Source organism: Notolepis coatsorum (genome assembly GCF_963971535.1).
Source record: "Notolepis coatsorum genome assembly, chromosome: 19".
NCBI lineage: Eukaryota > Metazoa > Chordata > Actinopteri > Aulopiformes > Paralepididae > Notolepis > Notolepis coatsorum.
Window position 1 is genome coordinate 44603508 of NC_140183.1, and position 24246 is coordinate 44627753.

The 24246-nt window shown below is 44.0% G+C and overlaps 1 protein-coding gene across 1 annotated transcript in view; it reads right to left on the reverse strand.

Annotated features, from left to right (window-relative positions):
- thsd7ab (thrombospondin, type I, domain containing 7Ab) overlaps positions 1–24246 on the reverse strand; it is a gene marked incomplete at its 5' end in the record, with an annotated part of 323450 nt that overhangs the window by 129843 nt on the left and 169361 nt on the right. Inside the window, 2 exon segments of the mRNA XM_084336532.1 lie at positions 15002–15186; positions 17273–17521. Of these exon segments, the coding sequence (XP_084192658.1) occupies positions 15002–15186; positions 17273–17521 (434 nt within the window).

Below are 24246 nucleotides of genomic sequence, written 5' to 3' on the forward strand. Positions count from 1 at the left end.
GGGGTCTTGCCCGCAACGATTGTGCAATAATACAATAATGCCATAATACAATAATACAATAATAAGAATCCAATAGGATGAGAATAAGACATTTGTGCAATAGTACAAGTAATAAGAATAAAGACATATCAGGTATATGTACATGAAGTTTACAAAACGCATGGTAAGACATGCTAAGGTTCTGCGATAGTGCAATACACTGTTAGCTACGGATGAGGCACTGGGTCTTATGTACACTACTATACAATGCTATACTATACAATCTACAGTTATACTATGTGTCCTTATGCTAGCTTGCTATCCATCTGTTTACTATACAAGAACCACTCCCCTGTTCTTGTTTTTAAAGTGACCTTTCATTGTGTAAAGTGACCATGAGTGTGAGCGTGTGCAGCATGTGTGTGTGTGTTCATTCTAAAGTGACTGCTAGTGTGTGAGCGTATACAGTGTGTGTGTCGTGTGTGTGCTCATGTGTGCTTGTGTGTGTGGAGAGTTCAGTGTTCAAGACTCTGATGGCCTGGGGGAAGAAGCTGAGCCGAAGTCTCTCTGTCCTAGTTGCTGGTGTTCACAGGCGTTTGCCTGACCGCAGCAGCTTGAACAGGCTGTTGTTGGGGTGGTGAGGGTCTTTCATTATTCAGCAGGCTCTAGATTTGCACCTCTTGTTATATAAGACCTGCAGGGGTGGTAGTGCAATACCCGTAGTACGTTCAGCTGAGCGCACCACTCTCTGTAGGGCCTTCTTGTCCTGTGCCGTGCTGTTTCCATACCAGGCTGTGTGATGTTTCCAGTCAAGATGCTCTCTACAGCTCCGGAGTAGAAGGACTGGAGTATCTTCCCCGATACTCTGAACTTCCTTAACTGTCTCAGGTGGTAGAGGCGCTGCTTTGCCTTCTTTACGACTGAGTCTATGTGTGTTGTCCATGTCAGATCCTCTGAGATGTGGACCCCCAGGTACTTGAAGCTGCTCACCCTGTCCACGGTAGCCCCGTTTATCCTCAGTGGTGTGTGTGTCCCCTGCTGTGTTCTCCTAAAATCCACGATCAGCTCCTTGGTTTTACCAATGTTCAGGAGCAGGCTGTTGTCCTGGCACCAGCGTTCCAGTACCTCAACCTCCTCCCGGTAGGCCTTCTCATCATTGTCAGAGATCAGCCCCACTGATCAGAGTCATTTTAAATTGAAAGAAGATTTTGATGAAAATATTTTTAGCAGCAAGTAAGAAAGCGATCACGCGTCTCTGGTATCAACAAGAACCTCCAACAAAAGAAAATTGGATGGCCATTATAGGTGAAATATACACAATGGAAAGACTTACTTTTATTCTCAGACTACAGGAAGATAAATGTTTGAAGTACTGGGAAAAATGGGACTTTTATATGTTAATTACGACAGCCAGTGGATGATGTATAGTTGTAAAGAATATTCACCATATCTATAGGGAAAGTAAGAGAATTGAGTACTCATCATGTGCAAAGTATATTTTTGTAAAGTGACACTAATAATGCAGCCCGGGATTGTGTTTTTGTTATGTCGTGTTGTTTGTGATTGTTTGCTTATTGTGAGAAACAATAAAAAGAAAGTTATAAAAAAAAAGAAATTGAAAGAAGACATGTTTGGGCGGCTGTTCTGGTTGCAGCAGCAGGTTGAGCTGTAGCCAACTCAAGTATCCATTCATGGTCCAGTCTTTGTAAGAATGATGACGACGACGACGATGATGATGATGATGATGATGATGATGATGATGATGATGATGATGATGATGATGATGATGATGGTATGATGCTAGATTATACAAAAAATAGGGTCTAGAGTAGACTTTAAAACTCACAGTAGCTAGCCCCGTTTTTCTATTTCGTCATCATTCCACTAGTTCGGCTTACACCAATAATGACATCAACACGGGAAATAGGTTTACATACATTTAATAGGAAAGCGGTGGTTTAGGCCGCATTACAACTGCCAAAGTTGGCAGCTTGGAGAGGGTGCACTTGGAGCATCCTGGGCAGGTGCACTCGGCAGGGGAGAGGATGGGGGAAGGGAAGAGAGAAAGGTAACCTTCCGTTGGGCTCGGCCCTCCAACCCTCCAGGAGGGGGAAGAGATTTCCGTGAACACGGTGGAGCCTCCAATCCTGTGGAGTGGCCTCCGGAATAGGGGGAAAGATCACTTTGGCCCGCGGTAGACTCCAATCCCATGGAGTGGCCCCAGTGGGGGAGGCAAACGCTTGCCCTAGAAAGAGGGGTATGTGATAAAGATGGGATGGGACAGAGGCCCCATTCCAGAGGGAAGTGAAGAAAAACAAAGCAGGCATCCCGGGATAATAGAGAATAATTGAGGAAAAGGTTTTTCCCTGACCCCTTTTTTAGGCGGTCCAGCTAATCTCCTGGGATTATTATGTTTTCCACAGAAGGTAGACAGATCTATGAATGGCGAGGAGAGAGTAGATAAGATGTTGTATGCATAAATGACGTAGTGGCAGAAAAGGTGATGAATACGTTAGAATAACATACCGGGTTATGTCATGTGAGTGCACTTTACCTGCACACAACCAAGGAGAAAAGTTAGACAGGTATATAGAAACAAATTCACCAGTTGTATAATGATGAGGATATGAAAGGAATTTACGTTCCTGGGTTTCAACCTGGAAGAAATGAATGAAAAGGGGGGTCAGGTAGGGGTCATGATGGTACTGACGTGTGGTGAAGTGTGGGAAGGGTTCTGTGGAACTGGTGAGAGGGAGAGAGAGACAGGGCAAGAGACAGGGGCGAGCGTAGTGACGCATGCCATTGGTGTAAACCTCCTCCCGAAATTCATATGAATACTTAATGGCATGGATTATGTGTATACATTAGGGGTGTAACGGTACACGTATCCGTACTGAACCACTTCAGTACTGGACCTTCGGTTCAGTACGCGCTGTGTACCGAATTAATGCAACGGTATGTTAACCACCAACGGAACGTGCACGCACGTACGCGCACGCGCGCGCGCACACACACACACACACACACACACACACACACACACACACACACACACACACACACACACACACACACACACACACACACACACACACACACACACACACACACACACACACACACACACACACACACACACACACACACACACACACACACACACACACACACACACACACACACACACACACACAGGGCCGGACTGGGGAAATAATTCATACCGGGAGATATAGCGCGAAATATAGCCGCAGGCCACTTTTTAAGCGGGGGGTCTGGGGGTCCCCCACCCGGAACATTTTAGTTACAAAGACTTAATTTCCTGCATTCTGGTGAATTTTAGTGCATGTGAATCACAAACTAATGAGCCAACAATTGCTTAGTAATGTACTGTTATGAACCTCAAATAAAACTGTTGTGGCACTAGCAATGCTACTCTCTCCACCTTCAAAAAGAAGAGCACAACATATTTTTCTATTTACTATTATAATACAGTTAACCACTCTCTCCACCTATTCAAACAGAGCAAGAGCACAATACCATATTCACTTTACTGATGCACTACCCATCAACAGTTAAAATAGCCCTTTACACAAACATTAAATAACAGACCTTTCATTACAATACTATAATAACAGTAGCCACTGCCAGAATAGTGACACATGTATCGCGTGTGGTGAGCACACGCATGCATGCACAACGAAGACATTGCGTTGTCTCAATCATTTTAACTATAAAATGAGCTCAAAGTATGAGCTCACTGACTGAAATTTCCAACAAAAAGCATCAATTGTCAAATAATATTGATCACATTAACTAGACTAGATGTTTTTGAGGAAATTAGAAAGGGAACAACAACTTTTTTTTTTAAACTTTGACCAGACAGCTGGTTCTTTTTAGCGTTTATCGCTTTTTTCTGGTCAAGCATGAACGACAGAAACAGGTTGAATGGGATATAGAGTAGGGGAAGACACTCTGAGAAAATACGGCAAGTCCGGGAGTCGAACTCGTGTACCCCAGATCCGTGACGCGCACGGTTGTCCCCGACGCCGAAATAGCGCCGAGATACGCGGTGAGCTACTGGAGCTCCCCCAGGGGAACAACAACTTAACCCTTGTGTCTGATCAGATTCTTATTTTTTTGATAACTTTGCAGTGATTATGTTTGTAGCCAATGTGGCAAAGGTGTGTAATCTTTGAATTATCTTGGAATTATTTTGACTTTCTCTTTCATAAATAGTTTATTCAACTTCAGCCCCAATCATAACCACCACATATTGTTTTTTGTAATGTCAGATTTAACAACTCCTTTCAGAAAAGTGGGAGTGTGCCATCTGCCATTCCATTCGCCGCCTCCGCTGTCAATCAGTTGTATCGCCTGGTCCCGCCTCCACCAATCACAAGCGGCAGCACGGCTCCATTGTGTGTGTGTGATCCGTGTGAGGGAGAGAGAGTCAGATAGTTCTCCAACTCTGTCGCAGACAGTGAAATCCTGGTTGTTCCCCACCCACCTAGGTTATCTAACTATCGCGCCGCGCCGCCGCCACAACTAGAAACAATAGCCTGACAAAAATTTAAAAAAAAATTACAATAAAAAAAATATATAATTTTTTTTTTATCTGTGCAGGCCAGGCCACCGGGAAAACTCCCGGTGCTCCCGATGGCCAGTCCGGGCCTGCACACACACACACATACACATACACACACACACACACACACACACACACACACACACACACACACACACACACACACACACACACACACACACACGCACACACACGCACACACACACACACACACACACACACACACACACACACACACACACACACACACACACACACACACACACACACACACACACACACACACACACCCTCTCTCTCTCTCAGTGCGTGAGGAGGATTGGTGCTAGATTGAGAAGGGGCTGTCTCTCAGAGGTCAAATTAATGATAGTTTGCGGCATATAGAATGGACATTCATACACAGCAACTCGTCTCCAAACAAGGTGTGATAGACATGAATTGATATCTTTTACTTGGCATGAAACAGGAAATAGTATTTACGATTAGGGACCTGCATGATGCTTCTTTCTCTATTCAATAACGTTTGTTGTTATTACTACTCACACGTTATTCAGTTCAATGACGTTGCGTGTCTCCTATCCGTCATGCAGCGTATTCAGGCCACGCCCACAATAATTTTTTTTTTAAGTCGATTATTAATTTTAATATAGAATATTCATTGGCAGCCCTACTTAACAGTTACTGCCTCGCAAAGTGCCCGCCTTGCGGGCACTTTGAATTCTCTAGTACTGTAGATAGCGTTGCAATGGAGGAAGGAGATATTGTCGACTAGCTTGCTTGCTAGCTAACGTTACGCAAGTTTTGTGAATGTCTAAACAGGGCTGATGGCATTGATGAAGATGATATCAATAACAACAATGCCTCTCCATGGCCCTATCTGGAATGAATGAATGGAAAAGATGACGTTGTGGGATGCATGCAGCAGGCGCGGCGCATCGAAGGTAAGGGACAATAATAATGTTGTTAAACTGCCGCCGTGCAGTTGTAACGTTATGCAAGTTTTGTGAATGTCTAAACAAACGGCATTGTTTGATTGATTGAAAACTTTATTAATGACGCAATGAAGCATATAGCACTAGTTAGAGGGGAAATTCGGATTCCTCTCGGATTCATTCATTGAGCAAAACTGCAATTCGCTCAGCTGCAGAAACGTTGAGGAGACAATACCCACAGGACTTGGAGGAGAACTTTGTTTTCACTGTCTGTCTATTGTCTACACATTCTGCCGTGAATTGAATTTAATTGAATTGTAAAACTTTATTAACAGATTGCAGAATGGGTACAGTACAGTACGGCTCAATACATACAATTGTTAAGGGGATGCAGACCAGAGAAAGACTTTCGTCTTGTTTACATCAGGGTCCCCCATTTTCAATTCATCATGACATATATGACATACAGATAGACAGTACTGCTACATCTATACATTTATGACATGTACCAGACTTGCAAATACAGTACTGTTTGTGATATAAAAATAGTCCAGAAAAGGGAGTATATACATTTGACGTAGAAACTGTACATTGGAGGAGGTTGGGTAGCGTGTTACTGTTCCGCAACTGTAAGTTACTTCTGGGGTAGGCCTGATTGGCCCCGACAGGCACGTGACAGGCGCGGCCACGCCCCGCGGCAGCCTCAGGACGCGCAACGAGGCTGCTGAGAGCTGAGCTGCAACGCGGAAATAGGCTGTCTATTGCCATTCTCTAAGACAAACTCTAACCTTAACCAGCTCCTTAACAGCGCCTAAACTTAACCCTTTAACCTTAAGCAACTCCGAAACTATGCCTAACCTTAACCTTAACCTTAACCATGCCTAACCTTAACCATAAGGCATAACCAACTCCGAAAGAATATTGCCATTCTCTAAGACAAACTCTAACCTTAACCAGCTCCTTAACAGCGCCTAAACTTAACCTTTCTAACCATAACCAACTCCGAAACAATGCCTAACCTTAACCAACTCCGAAACAATGCTTAAAGTTAACATTCCTAAACTTAACGGCGAACGAATGCACGTTAAAAAAAAAAAAAAAAAAAATTGAAGGGAATCGAACGTGCCAGCAACGGACGGTAGGATCCACACCAATGCAACGCTGCCAATTGAGCTATTTCTGGATAGTGAAAAAGGGCGTATTACTGCTACATAATGCTGCCGCGGAGCGTGCCGCGCGACAGAGAAAGTTGCGCGTCCTGAGGCTGCCGCGGGGCGTGGCCGCGCCTGTCACGTGCCTGTCGGGGCCAATCAGGCCTACCCCGGAAGTAACTTACAGTTGCGGAACAGTAACAGGCGGTTGGGTAGGGGGGGGGGGGGGGGGGGGCTGTACATTGGAGGAGGTTGGGTAGGGGGGGGGGGGGACAGTACATTGGGGGTGGGGGACATACACTGTACAACTGTACAAACAAAACTGTACATTGGAATATTGACAACCATACTTGGTCATTTACTGTACATTGAGGGGGTTGTGTTAGGACATTTACAGGGGCCAGTCATAGCATACTGTGTTATTTTTTGATGGGCCCGAGCCATACTGTACATGGTCTGCTTGGTTTGATCAGGGGCCACCGAGCCACTGTATACTGTACATGGTCTGCTTGGTTTGATCGGGCCGCCGAGCCACTGTATACTGTACATGGTCTGCTTGGTTTGATTTAGGGGAGTGGTCTGCCCTGCGGGGGGGCCCCGACATATTGCGCAACGCCACTGCATACCATTGACTCAGAATGGTCTGTTTTATTGAAATCGTCACAGCAGTATAGTTTGTTTATACTTCAGAAGGATGATATTTAAACATGGTCCCCAAAATGAATGGAAGCGAATGAGGAGCCTGACACCTGGGAGGAATGGGGGTGTTGCAGCGTTGTGGATGTTTAAAAAATATAATTTAATATATAATATAATAATTTGTGCTTCACCTAAAAATTTGGTCAGCAGCCTCCACTGGTATACATTGATTGAAACCTCCATTTTGAACACATGGACTCCTTTTTATCAGCATGGTACAAGGGTGGGGTAAACACTTGAGTAATTGGTGAAAAGGTACAGTATGTACAAATGCAGGAAGAGGTTGTTCGAATTCATAACATTATAATTATATTGGACACATTTAACATTACCACACATCACCACACACATATTTAACATTATACCTCCATCACCACACACATATTTAACATTATACCTCCATCACATTTAACAGTGTGTACGGTGGTGTTAACTCAGTCAGAACAAATGTATTGTCGAATGTTAAGTCAGGAGAGTAATTTCTTCAGCTTTAGATGTATAATTGTATTTGCTGTTTTACTGCACCCTCTCTGAGCACAGCCACCTGAGGGAGTGTGGTCCCCTGTTCAAGGGAGATTTCAAGTTGGTACCATAATATACATGAAGCTTTCAAATGTAAACAAATGCATGGGACCAGTGTGATGGGATGCCATGGGAGATTAACATTGGGGAACAACAAGCTATTAGCAGAAAAGCCGATCATCCATATGTCCCTGAACTTCAACTTGACCAGACTTGATCTTACATGGTACTTGACTTGACCTGATCCACTTTGACATGGATTACTTTATTGGGATCTGAACTCTATGACCTGACCTCTGACTTGCAAGAGTGACTTGGTCCAACCTCTGTCCCACACACATTTAACATTACATCACCCGCACACATGTAACATTAGAACACCACCCACAAACATTTAACATTAGAACACCACCCACACACATTTAACATTAGAACACCACCCACATAAATATAAAATAAATCCAGTGAATCTCTTGAGTTTGGTTGAAACAACATTTTGGCAAAAGGTGAGGTGGGAATCTCAATGAGGGTCGAAGGTGTAGTGATGCTGATTTTTTGTAGTTTATTGAATAGTTTTGGTGGAAACAAATTTGTATTCAATATATAAAAATGTTTAATTGTGGAGGGGATCTCCGCAGAGACAGATTCAATTGACTTTCAATTCATGAATTGAAAACATTTAGCTGTAAAATAGTTCTCATAATTATCTTGACTATAAGTTATAGAAATTATTGAGAATGAATTCACTATTGTCGTTAAAGTCCCTAGGTGTGGAATTCTCAGCAATAATGCACCACAACATTGTCAGATTAGTTGTGCAACTACTGTAAACAAATTAGACCACTGGTAGACAACTGGTAGCCTAATTATCACTTGTGATAATAAACCCCTGTTGCTTCATGTTTCAAAGGAGATGTTGCCGTTTGTTCCCATCCCCCAGCAGTCCCCAACATGCATTTTGTTTTCAAGAAGCAGGAGAGGGTTAACAGCCCTCGTTGACCATGAGTGTTAAAATTGTTGCGTTAAGTTGTTGCGTTAACTCATTCTGCGCCAACACCGATAATACTCGTTATTGGGCGCCATCGCTTGAACGCCAACAACGAGTATACTCGTTATTTGATCGTTATTTCTTTTATTCGATATTTCTATTCATTACAGGCACACAGACTCGGGGTTAACATGGGGAATCATCCTGAGAATGCCAAAGTGCAATACCGGCCACATACTCCCAGGTGGCAGTATGGAGCACCCTTTAAAACCTTATATCTTGGCCTGTGCAACATCAAATGTCTCCGGGCGCACTTTTCTTTGTCAGGTGAGGCGAGCGGTTCTCCCGATTGCATTGAAGCGCGTAAAATACCCCTGATCCAAATGGGGTGGTGGGTTATGTCATGGACCAGATGGAGATCAGATGGACCAGATGGCGATCAAACAATTGGAATATTATTTTTGGAATACTCCCGATCACAGGTAAGGGCTATCTGACGTCAATTCTAGCTTGATCGTGCAATGTTTTTATACCGGTTGCAGATCAGCGTTTTTAGTGTTCAATACGAATGCCGTTACTGGCAATCAAAGAATCAGAAACGACCCCCCCCCCCCCCCCCCCTTTCATGCATTCATGATGAAACATAATACCTATTATATACTTTTGATTTGGGAATAGTAGCGTGTCCAGGCAAGAAACGCCAAAGCTTATAGTAGAATACACGTATAAGGCTATAACTCAGCCTTTCGGGAATGACCCCAGACCACTCTGAAATTATACTTATATTCACCACGGGATAACGCTCGAACGTATGCATGGAAAAATGATCTCCTTTTTGCATCTTGGCCGGAAGAAAGTCACTGTCAAATGACCATAGTATTGTCCACATAGCTATAATAATAATAATAATAATAATAATAATAATAATAATAATAATAATAATAATAATAATAATAATAATAATAATAATAATAATAATAATAATAATAATAATAATAATAATAATAATAATAATAATAATAATAATAATAATAATAATAATAATAATAAATTGCACTTTTTGTTCACTAGGATCCCAAAGTGCTACAGGGTTAAAACATAGTTAATTTTTTTTTAATAATTATTAGTAAAAAATAAAATACAGAATAAAAATAGAACATAGTTAAAAACATAGTATAAACTGAAAATTAAAGACAACAGCACAAGAAAAAATATAATATCACAAGAAAAAAATTCAAATAAAAAGCTAACAGTCAAAGGCCTTTTGAAACAGATAGGTTTTTAGGCCTGCTTTAAAAGAGTCCAGGCTCTGTGGTGCCCTCAGCTGGATGGGGAGGCTGTTCCACAGGCGTGGTGCAGCCGTGCAGAAGGCTCGGTCACCCATGGTGCAGAGCCGGGTATTGGGGACCCGAAGGAGCAGGCTACCTGCAGATCTGAGGGTACGGGTGGAGGATTGTGGAATGTGGAGTGATGAGTTTCTGAAGGTAGAGGGGTGCATGTCCGTTTATGCAGTTATGGGTGAGCATCAGGATTTTGTAGTTGATCCGGGATGAGACGGGGAGCCAATGTAGTGAGTGGAGGATGTGGGTTATGTGATCGTATTTACGGACTCTCATCAGGATCCTGGCAGCGCTGTTTTGGATGTATTGCAGCTTTTGGATGCTCTTGCCAGGAATCCCGATGAAGAGTCCGTTACAGTAGTCCAGTTTTGAGGAGACAAAGGCATCGACAAGTTTCTCTGCGTCTGACAGGGTTAAAGTGGGACGGAGTTTGGATATATTTTTTAGGCGATAGAATGCGGTCTTGCAGAGGTGTTTTATGTGGAACCCCTGTTGTGCGTGGGAATCTCAACATGCTGCTGCAGGCCAAGACCGTGATCCAGTAGCGGCTGGTGCCGCTGGTGCCTTGTGGGTCGCAGTTCACGTTAGGAGGTCGAGTTGAAAATGTAATGCTCTGAGATGCTCTGGAGCAATCTCTCTCTCTGTCTCTCGGATCAATCAAATCAAATAATTAACACATGTATGTTGTCATTTTAAACAACTCACCATTCATTCATTATGCATCAGCAGCAGCTAAATGAATGTTATAGTTCACAACACAGCAGCGCGTTTTGAATCGCTAGCCTATTATCGTCTCAGCAAGCACAGTCAATACTTTTTTCCGTAGCCGCATTTCGCGGAGACAGCTGTGTATAGCGAGAGAGAGAGAGAGAGAGAGAGAGAGAGAGAGAGAGAGAGAGAGAGAGAGAGAGAGAGAGAGAGAGAGAGAGAGAGTGAGAGAGAGAGAGAGAGACTCACTGTTTAGTTGAAACGTCCAGGGCAGGAGGGCTTCGCTTGATAAAGTGTATAATCCACTGTTGATGTATTCCAGACCACTGTCCACTGTGTCCAGACTGCATCCGCCATATAGCTTGTTAGCCAAGTGTTAGCTTGTTAGCACTGCAGTTAGCACCACACAACACAAGTACATTTCTTTGTCCATTTCCGCGTCGAACAGACTGCAAACTACCTGGCGTTCTATCGCCATGCTCTAAGACAAACTCTAACCTTAACCAACTTTGAAAGAGTGCCTAAGCTTAACCGTCTAAAGAACTTGCAGTCACGCTCTAAGACAAACAGCTGCATCTCACAACAACACAACTAGTATCTCTACCACCAACCTAGGAATAAGCTAGAATTGGAACATTAGAAATTGGATTCGGCCAATCAGAGATCGTCTCCGCGAAATTCTGCTACGGAAAAAAATACTGGCGTCGGCCAATCAGAGAGCGTCTCCGCGAAATGCGGCTACAGAAATTCTTGACGCTGCTGCCTAGACCGCTTCAAATCGCGCCCGGATTCCAACATAATAGTCATATTTCAACGCACAACGCGTTACGCACTGATTGGCTGCGACGGATACAGCGATCAAACCGTGACGCGCACTCAGAGCGCTATCGCGTCTAGCCCGGGCCAAAAAAAAAAAAAAAAAAAAAAAAGTGAGTCACAGTTCTTCACAGTTCAAGAAAACGAGTATTTTTTATTTTATATAATAACGTTATATTGTGCATTGGAAACACAAACATACTTAAAATGAGTAAATATTATTAATTTTAAACATGTTTATATTATTTATAGGGCTATAAAACAAAAAACTAAAAAAACATTTTTCTTGTTCTCTCATAAAATTATAACCAGGGCAGGGCCTGAGGGGGGGCGGCGCCCGAGCGCCCCTAGTGGCGAGCCGCCACTGCCGTGATCGTGTATTTCAGGGAGGAATGAGGGATTTGATTTTGGGAGCCGGTATATGAGAAGCACTGTCATGGGGTAAGGAGGTTTGCATTTGAAGACCAGACACTCCATGGAGGTAAAATCAGGCATCGGTAAGGAAGAGAGCTTCAGCTCAGCCCGATGAATGATGGCTAGGCCACCACCAGCACGGCCAGAGCTGCAAGCTTTCTCCATGTAATTATAGCCAGGGGGGCAGGCCTCATTTAGAACAAAGTAATCCCCTGGTTTGTGCCACATTTCAACTAGACACATAAAATCAAGTCCTTTGTCCAGAATATGGCAGTGAATGAGGAGGGATTTGTTTGTGAGGGATTGTGTGTTGAAGAGTTCCATGGTGGCAGGAGATAGAGCTGATGGTGGAGGTCTCAGCACACTCCGCAGTACACTGTGATCCACTCCACATTTCCCATCTGGCGTAGTACTTAGTGTTTTCTCAGGGGGGAGGGGTAACTACAAATTCCAGGTGTGCCAGTGCCCTGATGACGTCGCACAGGTGTGACACGCTCAGCTGGGGACCAGATGGAAGGAACCGTAGCAGGACCATACTGAGAATACACACACTTTTTGCGGGTGCTTCGGTGGATATACCGGGGTTGGCGTAGAAGTCCAAGCTGTCCTATGGCTGTGATGCACGCTGGAGTGGTGGAGTTGTTGAAAACCAGCATCTGGGAGGTGGAATATTCAGCGTCATGCCGGGCGTCGATGGAGTTAGCCAGGTGCTAGCTGTTGTTAGCCATGCATAGCGCTGGAGGGGGTCATCCCACACAAAAAAAACAAGATTCCACCCTCATTTGAACACTTTCCATTAGCTTCCATATAAGGACCATCTCTCTACACTTGGCAACCATCCATCTTACCTACTCTCACGGTTGGTCTCCATAAGCTCAGTCTTAAGTAATGCCTTTAAACCCCTCTTTAGAGGGCAGCGTTGACTGTAAGATGGTTTGACAAGTGTCATAAATGGGGGGCCTTCTGCACTTCCAGCTACATGTACCCCGACACTCAACTAACCGCCTCGGCCAGTCCTTTATACCAACGGCCATCAGGCTCCACAACATTGGGCAGGGACTGCTGCCAGACATCCAACTACTAGGAACCTAAAAGGACAATATACTACTTTATGCATACCGCACGTTATGTGAATACTGTATACTTCATAAGATCATATTTAGCATTTAGCATTTTAGCAACTAGCATTTTTAGATTATATATTAGATTCGGTTTAGATTATTGGATTATTAGATTATATATTGCATATATTTAGCATTTTAGCATTTCGGTTTTTTTCAGATAATATATTAGATTCGATTTAGGTTATTGGATTATTAGATTATATATTGTAACTATTTATTGCAGGGCAAATATAACTGAGAGGGCATACATACCGTCATCTCGCGCCTTGTTGCCCATATGCACATGTCCAGAGTTAATTATATTGATTTGTTATATTGTTTACACTGCTTTTTTACTACCTGTGCCTCCCCTCCTCCCTCCCCCATGCTGCTATGATGCCTGAATTTCCCCAAGGGGATCAATAAAGGAATATCTTATCTTATCTTATCTTATCTTATCTTATCTTATCTTATCTTATCTTATCTTATCTTATCTTATCTTATCTTATCTTATCTTACCAGTCACACCAGGACACATGAGCGGACCTCATCCGGATTATGACATGAAGAGGGGGCTACTGTCTGATGCAGGGTGGAATGAGGATAACGGCAGCGGATGACAAACTGTTTAGATGTGTGGAACAAAAGACGGAAGCTTTGATTATCTGGTCACAGTGGGATATTTGAAGGGAAGAAAACAACACTGGCAACCAGACGAGATAGTCTGCCATTGTTTGTGTTTTGGACACGAGTCGATGTGACGTGTCGGCTGACGTCTTTGATGCAAACCTTGTTTGATACGAAATTATATGAAAGTGCTACTAATCCGCCACTGGACTGATGTGCATGTGTACTTATTCTCATCCTATTGGATTCTTATTATTGTATTATTGCAAAATCGTTGCGGGCAAGACCCCCCGCATTTCACTGTATACTTGTATGCTGTGACAAATAAAACTCTTGACTTGACTTGACTTGACTTGACTTGACTACTACCTGGAGGATTGGAGTGTGTTACATATCATTTGGCGGTCTTTGATCTAAATCATCTGAGTTGCTCTCTCTGTTTGTTTAACCAGTGTCATCTGGTGATATCTGTAAGAATCTGCTTGTGCATTGTGCCACACAGTAAGCAACGACGCGACTTTGGCTATGGCCACGGGGTTGCTTGAAAGAGTATTTTCAAAGCAAAAACACAATGGGAATATTCGATTAGACACATTTGAATTATTTTTTTTTATCCACTTATTCTCCTCTTTTTCAATTTTTTCTCCCATCCCAATTCCAGTGTGCCAATTCTCCCCTCCCCTGTCTTGAACGTTGCTCGCATATGCCCCCCACTGGCCGGTTGTAGGGAGGATAGAAGCCTTGCATCACGTGTCCCCTCGGATACACAAGGAGGCAGCCTGTCACATCTTTTCACCTGCCAGCGCGGACTCTCATTGGCGAGGTGTAACGTGTGGGAGGCTCACACTACCCCCGCCATTTCCTGTCTCTGCTGTGCAGGCATCCCCAACCGACCTGTAGGAGTCGCTGTCCACAACGTCCAGATTACGTGAAGAGATTCTCAGTCACCTAATAGTCACAGGACTCTGTTGCGTGATTTGATTTGTTGATGTAATCGACAAATCTGGAAAATCATGTGGAAGGACCTCTTTATGCATAGAAAACGACCGACAAACAGAGTTTTGGTTGACTAAGACCAAACCGACAGATTCATCAACTAAGACGAGCCAGTGACCGGAGAGAGCACCTGTCTCATACCTCTGTCCTTGTCTTTGAGGTTGTTGAGGTACGTCAGCAGTTCAGTGTTGGCCTGGACACAGTACACCTCCCTGGTCTGCAGGCCACCCCCACACAACCCCGTCTGGTTGCTACGTCGACGGTCCTGTTGGCTTAGCAACGAGTCCACTCGGCAGTCACTCCACTCCGTGGTCCTCCAGGTGTAACTGGAGAGAGAGAGAGAGAGAGAGAGAGAGAGAGAGAGAGAGAGAGAGAGAGAGAGAGAGAGAGAGAGAGAGAGAGAGAGAGAGAGGGAAAATAGGGAGGAGAGGCAGAGGCAGGGAAGGAGGGGGATAGATAACATGATGTGTGTGGGTGTGATATACTGTCAAAGTTCATTTACTGTACACTCTGGCAGAACTAACTTTAGCTTGTATTAAAAACACAGTCAGCTGTGTCTGGTAAACTCATTTTCCAACTGATTTCTCACACGCCCACATATTTGCTTTGTGGCTGTCAGGCCTAGAATGGAGATGTAAACTAACGATGAGGGCACCTCTTTGTACTTCCTCCCCTGCAGCTTCAACAACATCTGTTTACCGTGTTGACGCGTCTGCAGGTATCGTAAGACAATACCGGTTACGAGGCGTATCTGTGTCAGCGGAAAGGGAATGACTCCAAGGGGAATATCCAAGAACAAAACGGAAAACATCTGAGATTTATGGGTGAAAAGTTGGGGCTTCTTGGCCATGGAGATAATCGTTTAAAGAGTTCTTTAATACATCACAGGTCACAAGTGGATCGTCTGACAGACAATCAAACATCAGGCAGATTGGGAGCAGGGGGAAAGAACGCTCAAGTGTTGTGGGAATAGCTGTGTAAAGATGGTATATGATGAAAGTGACGGAATGAAGGCCATCTGTGAGTCTTTGTATGTGTGTGTGTGTGTGAGAGAGAGAGAGAGAGAGAGAGAGAGAGAGAGAGAGAGAGAGAGAGAGAGAGAGAGAGAGAGAGAGAGAGAGAGAGAGAGAGAGAGAGAGAGAGAGAGGGCTCAAATATCCTTGCAGTCCCTCTCTATTTGTCTCTAGTTTGTATTTGGCATCAGCCCAAACACTTAGACCAATCTGTCTCGGTATGCCGCCTCCTACACACATGTACACACATGTGGACACATACAGACACATACAGTACACACGCTCACCATTACTCTCACCCACGAGCCACCCAGGAGAGTGACTTAGCCTGTTGATGTGGCTAAAGGAAGATCAAGAGTAGTGGTATGTAGCCTCTGTCTGGGAGAGGGTACTCTGCAGATTCATATGGCCATTGGTTAAGAATTAAGTTAAAACTAACTTGATAAAATTGTCTCAACTCAGCTTGGTTAATAAAGGACAGCTGTGCCAGCCGTAACAACAGGGGTTCGTAGACAACCAAGAAACCACGTTCATATTGATTCTGTATCTCCTCACATCATTGTATACATGTAAATGACAGGCAACGCCTCACAAACAAGACACACGCACGCACGCACGCACACACACACACACACACACACACACACACACACACACACACACACACACACACACACACACACACACACACACACACACACACACACACACACACACACACACACACACACACACACACACACACACACACACACACACACACACAGAGACTTAGATAGCACACACACACAAACACACATAATTAGATAACACACACACACACAGATAATATAATAACTTACATACTGATAATATAATAAGACACACACAAACACACAGACTTAGATAACACACACACAGACACACCACACCCACAGACACAAATACACACTCCTGACCACACACTTTCATGTGACACACAAACTCACACTAACTCACTATCTTGACCTAACACGCCAAACCAGTTGATGATCAGCCAGTAAGGGCAGTGGGCACGACCACACCCACTTGTGTATTGGAGGAAAGGATTTAAACAACTTATAGGAACAGAAGGGGACAGTCAGCTGGAAGAACGAACCTGTACTGAATGCTGTAACTCATTCTGCCTGCTGAATAAATCAACAAGAATCCAGAAGCCATTGCTTTGAAACCGTTGTCCAGCTTGCTTTTTGGAACCACAGAACCAGATCCAGCTTTTAATATCCATGACAAAGGCATTATCACAATCATGCGTTTTAGAGCCGGTACTATGCAACCTTATATATCCATATAGATTGTGACGCTGTCACCCTAAGCTGTGAAACACAATATCCAATTCTGACACCACACGTCCCCCCCTTTGTTAACCAAAGACACTCACGTGGCGCAGGGTGGCACTCCGTCACCCTGGGGTTCACATGACTCCACCTCCTCCAGATGAGCGCACTCGGCCCCCTCCCCCACAGGGAACTGGAGCACACGCCTGCTCCGGGTGCGCGTGCCACTGGGGGCCTCGTGGGCCAGGCACGCCTTGGAGCAGGGGGTCCAGTCCGCCCACTCGGTCAGCTGGCAGTCCTTGGGGAGGGTGCAGGACTGGACCGTCTGAGGCAGGTCCCTCGGCATGCAGATGCTGTGGAGGAAGAGAGGAGGGAGAGAGGGCGAGGTCAGCGAGGTCTAGCAGGGCTGGTGCTAGAGGGTACTCCTGTGGAAGCATTAAAGCAATGGTTTATGTATGTATACTTTCATGAAGCCCCTCGGGGCAATTCATCCTCTGCATTTGACCCATCCTAACTATTTAGGAGCAGTGAGCACCCACACATAATGTGCGGCGCCCAGTGGACCAACCACAGTTGTAATGCCAGTACCTTGGTCAAGGGCAATGGCAGGATATACCTTATGTATTTTGTATGATGTGGGAGACCAGCGCAAACACGGGGAGAACATGCAAAACCCAGGACCTGTGGGGCAACAGCGCTAACCACTGCACCGCCGTCTGGCCTGGTCTTTGAACATGTCGATGGAACGAATAGGATACCGTGAGTGCTATGAGAAGCCTCACTCATAGCTCCTTCGCACCAAGCGATTGCATCTTGTTATTACTGTAGCTAAGCATCTCATTTGGCATTCCACGCTGCATAATCCCCCCTCCCGATGGAAAAACACATCACCCATTTTCACCCTTGAACGCAAAGTCTGTCAAGAGGCGCCTGGACCCACTTCTGATCAGTCATCGTCGGGAATCTTTTATTAATCTTCCAAACCTCACATTTCAGCGCTGATGAATGGTCGTCCTTTCCAAGGCCCCTTTTGGAATGATTAGAAATGTGTTCTAACTAAATCCGACCGCTTTCTGTTACCCAGTATGCGTCTCCTTCCCCTCGAGGCCATGCGGCTGATGAGCTATTAGTGCTAATTACAGCACTGCTTCATTTAGAAACCTCTCGTTTAGACGCTGCCGCCACGCTTCACCTCCAGCTCTCAAGACTGTCACTAGAACAGGGAGAACGTGTGAGCAGTTTCTTTTTACAGACACCCCTGTAGCTATTTGACGCTGGTATTGAAGTGATACAGAAATAAATCCTTAGTTGTTCTCTGCTATCAAACACACTTGGCGTGAGACTTCATTTTGCACTTGAAGCAAAACAATAACAAGAAAACTATTTTAAATGGATGCCCTGCTGAGGGTTATGGCTCCAGTTTCCTGCTTCTTCTGAAGGAACTTCCACATGTTTCGAAAAGCCCTAATGCGTCCAGTGACCCATTTCCACTGCAACTGGCTCCTTTGATTATTTAATGTTTGTTGTGTCTGTACGCTTGAGCATTGTTGTGGGCCGTTTGAAGTCTCAGAAGAAGTCATTATTTCTTCATCTCAGTCATTCAGACAGAATGAGGACACAATCATTTTCGACTCAGAAACACTTTGAATAGTACATGTGCACAATCACGCGTCCTAATGAACTCCATGTGCTTCCAGAGACATCAAAACAAAGAATCCACATTTAAACAGGCATAAATTGGTTAAGAAATCATTTTCACTTCGTCGCCTTGAAGATATAACAATTGAGAGCTACTTAAGTATGACACCATATGGGGCACTCTGTGAGGTTTCTGTCCTTGCTCTCTCACTCGTTCTGTTCCTTTAACCACCCTCGCTCTGTTTTCATTTGTTTTTCTGTTAATTATTTCAATTCCCTCATTCACACGCTTCTCCCCAGTGACGTCATCAGAGACGTCGCTGATTGGTTCTCTCAGGACCGCACGCTTTTCAATCACATTCCCCAGCTGTCACTGCTTTTCAATCAATCGATCCCCTATTATTTATACCCCGTTTCTCCACTCTAAGTTTGTTGGATCGTCTTGATTTTTCTCTGGTTGCATTTCCCCGTGTTGCTGCTGCTGCTGCTTTTTGCTCCTTGTGCTATCTCCAGGAATTTCCAAGAAGCCTTCCCTTGGACACCTGTTCCCGTGGCGCGCCCTCGCTCCGCTGTTTTGTTCCAGCACCATTACGCATTACGTCTGGGTGAGTTTTATTGACTGTCTTGATCTATTCCGTTTTTCGTGTGTAACTATTACACTGAAGACTACCACCTTTTGTCAGACAGTCACTCACCCAGCTTTTCTATTTTTGCTTGTTCCCTTATGGGATAATATTTTTGGGACCTTCCATCTCCCTCTGTGTGTTGCTCACACCGAAGATATTATTTCACTATTGGATTGTTTTGGACTTCACTAACTGTGTGTATATTACACGAAGATATTCACTGGGACTGTGTTTGGATTTTTGCTAACGGTGTGTACATTACACGAAGATATTCACTGGGACTGTGTTTGGAGTTTTGCTCACTGTGTGTATTACACGAAGAGATTCACTTGGGCTGTTTTGGAATTGTGCTCACTGTGTTTAAATTACACAAAGAATTTTTCACCCTGTTCTCCTGCTCGTTCAAACTGCACTGTGTTGACTCGTTCCCTCTCTCCCTCTCTCGGTCTCGCAACACATCTGAGATTCTGCCGAGAGAATTCTGCAGAGCGGTTCAGACGTCAACACCTGCTATCCCCAAGACTACCATCACGGGAGAAGCTGCAGAGCAGCAGAACTTTGCCCCTTGTCCTATGTACCTGTCTTGTTGACTTGCCTTTCCTGTACTCTTTATATTTAGTATCAAATAAACAAGCCCTCGTATTTGGCAACTCTGAATTCCTACTCTCTTGTGTCGTGCGTTTGGGGTCGGTATCAAACCATAACACACTCAGCATTAAATGCAATGATGTAACAGGATATGATTTCAAATGGTCACGAGGCAAGCTGGATTATCCAGACACGAGGGTGCAAAGTGAGTTCTTTGAAATGATGGGTTAAGGAATTGGGCTGGTGGTGGTTGAAGCGAGGACTGCTGAGGACGCGGGGGCCCAGCGACAGATGCACATTAAATGAAACAGGAAGCGACGCAAGCAGGATGTTCAAGAGTAGGGCTGAGTGGGATTCACTGGTTACCGCTTCACCGGGAAGTTTGTTCCACTTTTTCCAAAGTGGTAAAAAACAACCATGAATATTTCAGAACCAGAGATAAACAAGTGAATGATTAATATTTATGTTCCTAAGGGCCCAAGAGTTGTTTTCACGGTTCCTTTGAAATATATGATCCCAGCCACTGCTGTGAACTTGGCGCCGACAACACATTAATTAATAGATTTAGTACATAATTGATCAAATCTGCTCGTACACAGTGTGTGACAGATACATAATGCTGCATTACTGATATTGTCACCGATGCTTTCCTGGAGACGAGAGACCTGGTGGATTCCGAGAAGGAACAATGATTTCTTTCCATGTCATTGTCCCTCAGCATAAAACAATGGCATTCATCAAGGCCAAGGACAGAGGGAGAGAAACACCAGGGAAAACCGTTGGCAAGAAGAGATATGTTGACAGCGTTCTAACACAGGGACAGAGTACACTGTTCAGATAACACAGTTCATTATTGTCAAGTCAGCTTTTATGCAGATGATTTGTTTAAAGCTACTTGGATAACCAACAGCAATGTGTGCAAATGAATGATACTGTGTCAGGATTTAGGAAGGTCACTTGTGGAGTAGCTAACTCAACGATCGGTGAACGGTCCAAATTGTTTTATACTTTATATTAATGATATTTGCAATGTTACAGAATTAATTTTATTTTTGCTCATTTATTTTGCTCAGGAAATCAAAGGAACTTCTATATGATATTGAAAGTGAGCTGGACATTCTCAAAACTTGGTTTGAGGAATCGAAAAAAGAAGATAGTAGATGGGGAAAATGTATCTGTAATGTTAAAATTGATAGAGTTACAATTATTGATCAGAAATTAACATGGAAACCACATATTAAACATTTCAAAGTCAGTAGCAATCCTGTATAAATCTAAGAATATATTAAACTATAAGGCCTTGTATATAATTTACTGCTCACTTATATTTCCTTAGATATCATACTGTGCGGAAGTATGGGGGTCGACATTTAAAAATAGTCCAATAGTCTTACTGCAAAAGCAGGCCTTGTAGTATTGATAAGGCTGATGACTATGATCACACAAATGACAGTATTATGACAGTATTTATATATTTGTATATTATATACTGTAACTGTATAACTGTAACACTGTATATTATAAGTTTATCCTGCTCAAAGCACTTCACCATTTTAATATTGTGTGTATTGAGTCGTACTGTATTGTAGCCATTCTCCAATCTGTTAAATAAAGTTTTCATTCATTCATTACACTACTGTACATACACAATCATACGTGTAAAACCGACAAGATTGCAGCAGAGTAGATTTTCGAGTGATGACAGACTGTCACAGACTGATTGAATGACAGGTGAAACAACTAATTGTATTCACCTCCCGTCTCCCGCCCTTCCCACGCGCCACGAACCACTGAGCTACTGTGATACAGTGCTTGCGCAGTCAGTTGATTTTAGCTAGTAGTCAGACTTTGCTAGCACAGAATGTCTCACTCGCAGAAAAGACAAATATCAGATTTATTTTCTAAACGTCCCGCCGGTCCCAGTGACCCACTAAATCTGATAAACGTCAGAGAGAGACAGAGACGACAGGTTCAGCCTCAGCATCAGGTATTGAAGAGTTAACTGAGTCTGTTCCCCTATACCCCCCATCGGGCGCCAGGGGCTTCCACTGAGGGGTGATGCAAATAGGGATGGGGTGTTATGGCAGCTGATGATGGAAAGAGTGCGCACCGAGTCTGATCCCGAGTTGAAGAATTGGCTCCAAAAGAGCGATAACTGGATGTCCAACAACATCCAAAATGAAATCTTACAGCTGTTTGCCCATGATATTCAGCGACAAATTAGAGTCAAAGCATCCAAAAGCCCATTCTTTGGCTTGAGCGCTGACGGAACCACTGATGTCACTCACTGGAAAATAACAATTCTCGAGTAATATACAGTTTGCCGATGACAACTTGGAAGCTCAGAACTTCTTTTGGGGTTTTTACAATGCCCGGCCCAGACACAACAGCCGAGACGCTGTTTTTGTGTATAAAATACTTTTACGCCTCGACCTGCCCATGGAGAGGCTGATAGGATACTGTTTTGACGGGGCCAGCATGTGTGATGGCATATATTTGCAATATATCAAATGCAAAGTAGATTTTTCTGGGGGGGATTATTACAGGCTAGCATGTGTCAATGATTAGCATTTTTTTGTAAGGGTCCCGCCTCCACCAATCACATGCGGCTCCCTTAGTGTGTGTGTGAGAGCAAGAGAGAGAGAGAGAGAGAGAGATACAGTAGTTCTCCAACTTGTGTGAGTTGCAGTGATCTCCTGGTTGTTCCCCACCTAGCTTATCTAACTATTGCGCTGGTGCAACTAGAAACACTGGCCTGGCCTGCTTCTAAGTTCAGTGGCCTGACTGCAATTTTTTTCTTTTTCTTTTTAATCATCTGGCGACGCCCCCCGCGGCGGCTCAAAGGCCGCACCCCCTACCGATTTAAAGTTCCAACGTGCCTGGCATTTGGTCTACGTTCCGTTACTACTGCTGCTACTACTACTACTACTACTACTACTACTACTACTACTACTACTACTACTACTACTACTACTACTCAGGGCTGCCTCAGGGGGTGTGCGAGCAGTGCGGTCGCACAGGGCCTCGCGGGAAGGGGGGCCTCGCACAAAAAAATAAAAAATTATTTATTATTTTTTTATTTTTTTATTTTCTTTGCGAGGCCCCCCTTCCCGCAAGGCCCTTTTTTCATCACAGACCTAAAATCTAGTTTTGCTTATATGCTTATATATTTCACATTAGACACGTTTGTAGAATGTGTCTGACTTGTTCCTGGCTCTGCGGCTCTGCAGACTGCAGATACACTATTGGAGCTCTGGGGCTCTGCAGCAGACATACTATTGGTTTCAACGAAGGGAGGGGTTACATGTGTACAGTCGGCCGGCGTGCGTCAGCTGCGTCTGACTATTTCGCGCGTGCAGCATTGGAGGTTATGCCAGCCAAGACGAAGAGGATGGTCGTTCGCAGGGACGTGCACAGGACTTTAGAGGGGCAGGTGCTCAAAGGCTGAAAAGGGCACTACACTTGTGTATATATTAACCGAGCGCGTGAAGTGCGCGAGCACGATTTTTAAGGGCCTTTTCGGGCGGGGGGCCCCCTTTTTATGCTTTTTGGGGGGGGTTTGGTGATCAAATATTGAATATTGAACTATAATAATCAGTGCAGGAGCTCACTTATCCTTGAAAGACACTTTTATCACTGACTTAAAAGGCCCATACATCTCCATAAATGTTCAGGGGGGAGGGAATAAGTGCTTACCCTACAGACCCCAAGAAGTGCTGTATATTCTGTATTGTTTAATATAAATGCATTTTTTATTCCAATCCCGATTTGTATTTGAGATTCCCAAATCCCATCGGACTTGACTTCTTCGTGTCCCTCAATGAGTGTAATACCAGCATTCAACAGCGGTTTCTATCATCATCATCATCATCACCCACGCTATGCATAAAATATAGGTCCGCGGAGAGGCACGCTGAGGAGGCCGTGCAAACTGCAATGGAATATGGGGCATCTCTCTCTCTTTACCTAATATTTTTATTCTATCCTGACATTTTTCAGTTGGAAGGGCAGTCTATATGCGTAACGGTAAAAAAAAAAAAAAAAAAAAAAAACATTTTTTAAAATCTTTTTTCAAAAAGGGCACTTTTTTGATGAGGCTCAAAAAGGCAGGTGCTCAGGCACCCCTTGGCCTCTATGTGTGCACGTGCCTGGTTGTTCGGCAGATGGACTGAAGATGAAAGTTGTTGCATGTTAGAAAGTTCAGTCAAGCTAGCCATGTCGGCTTA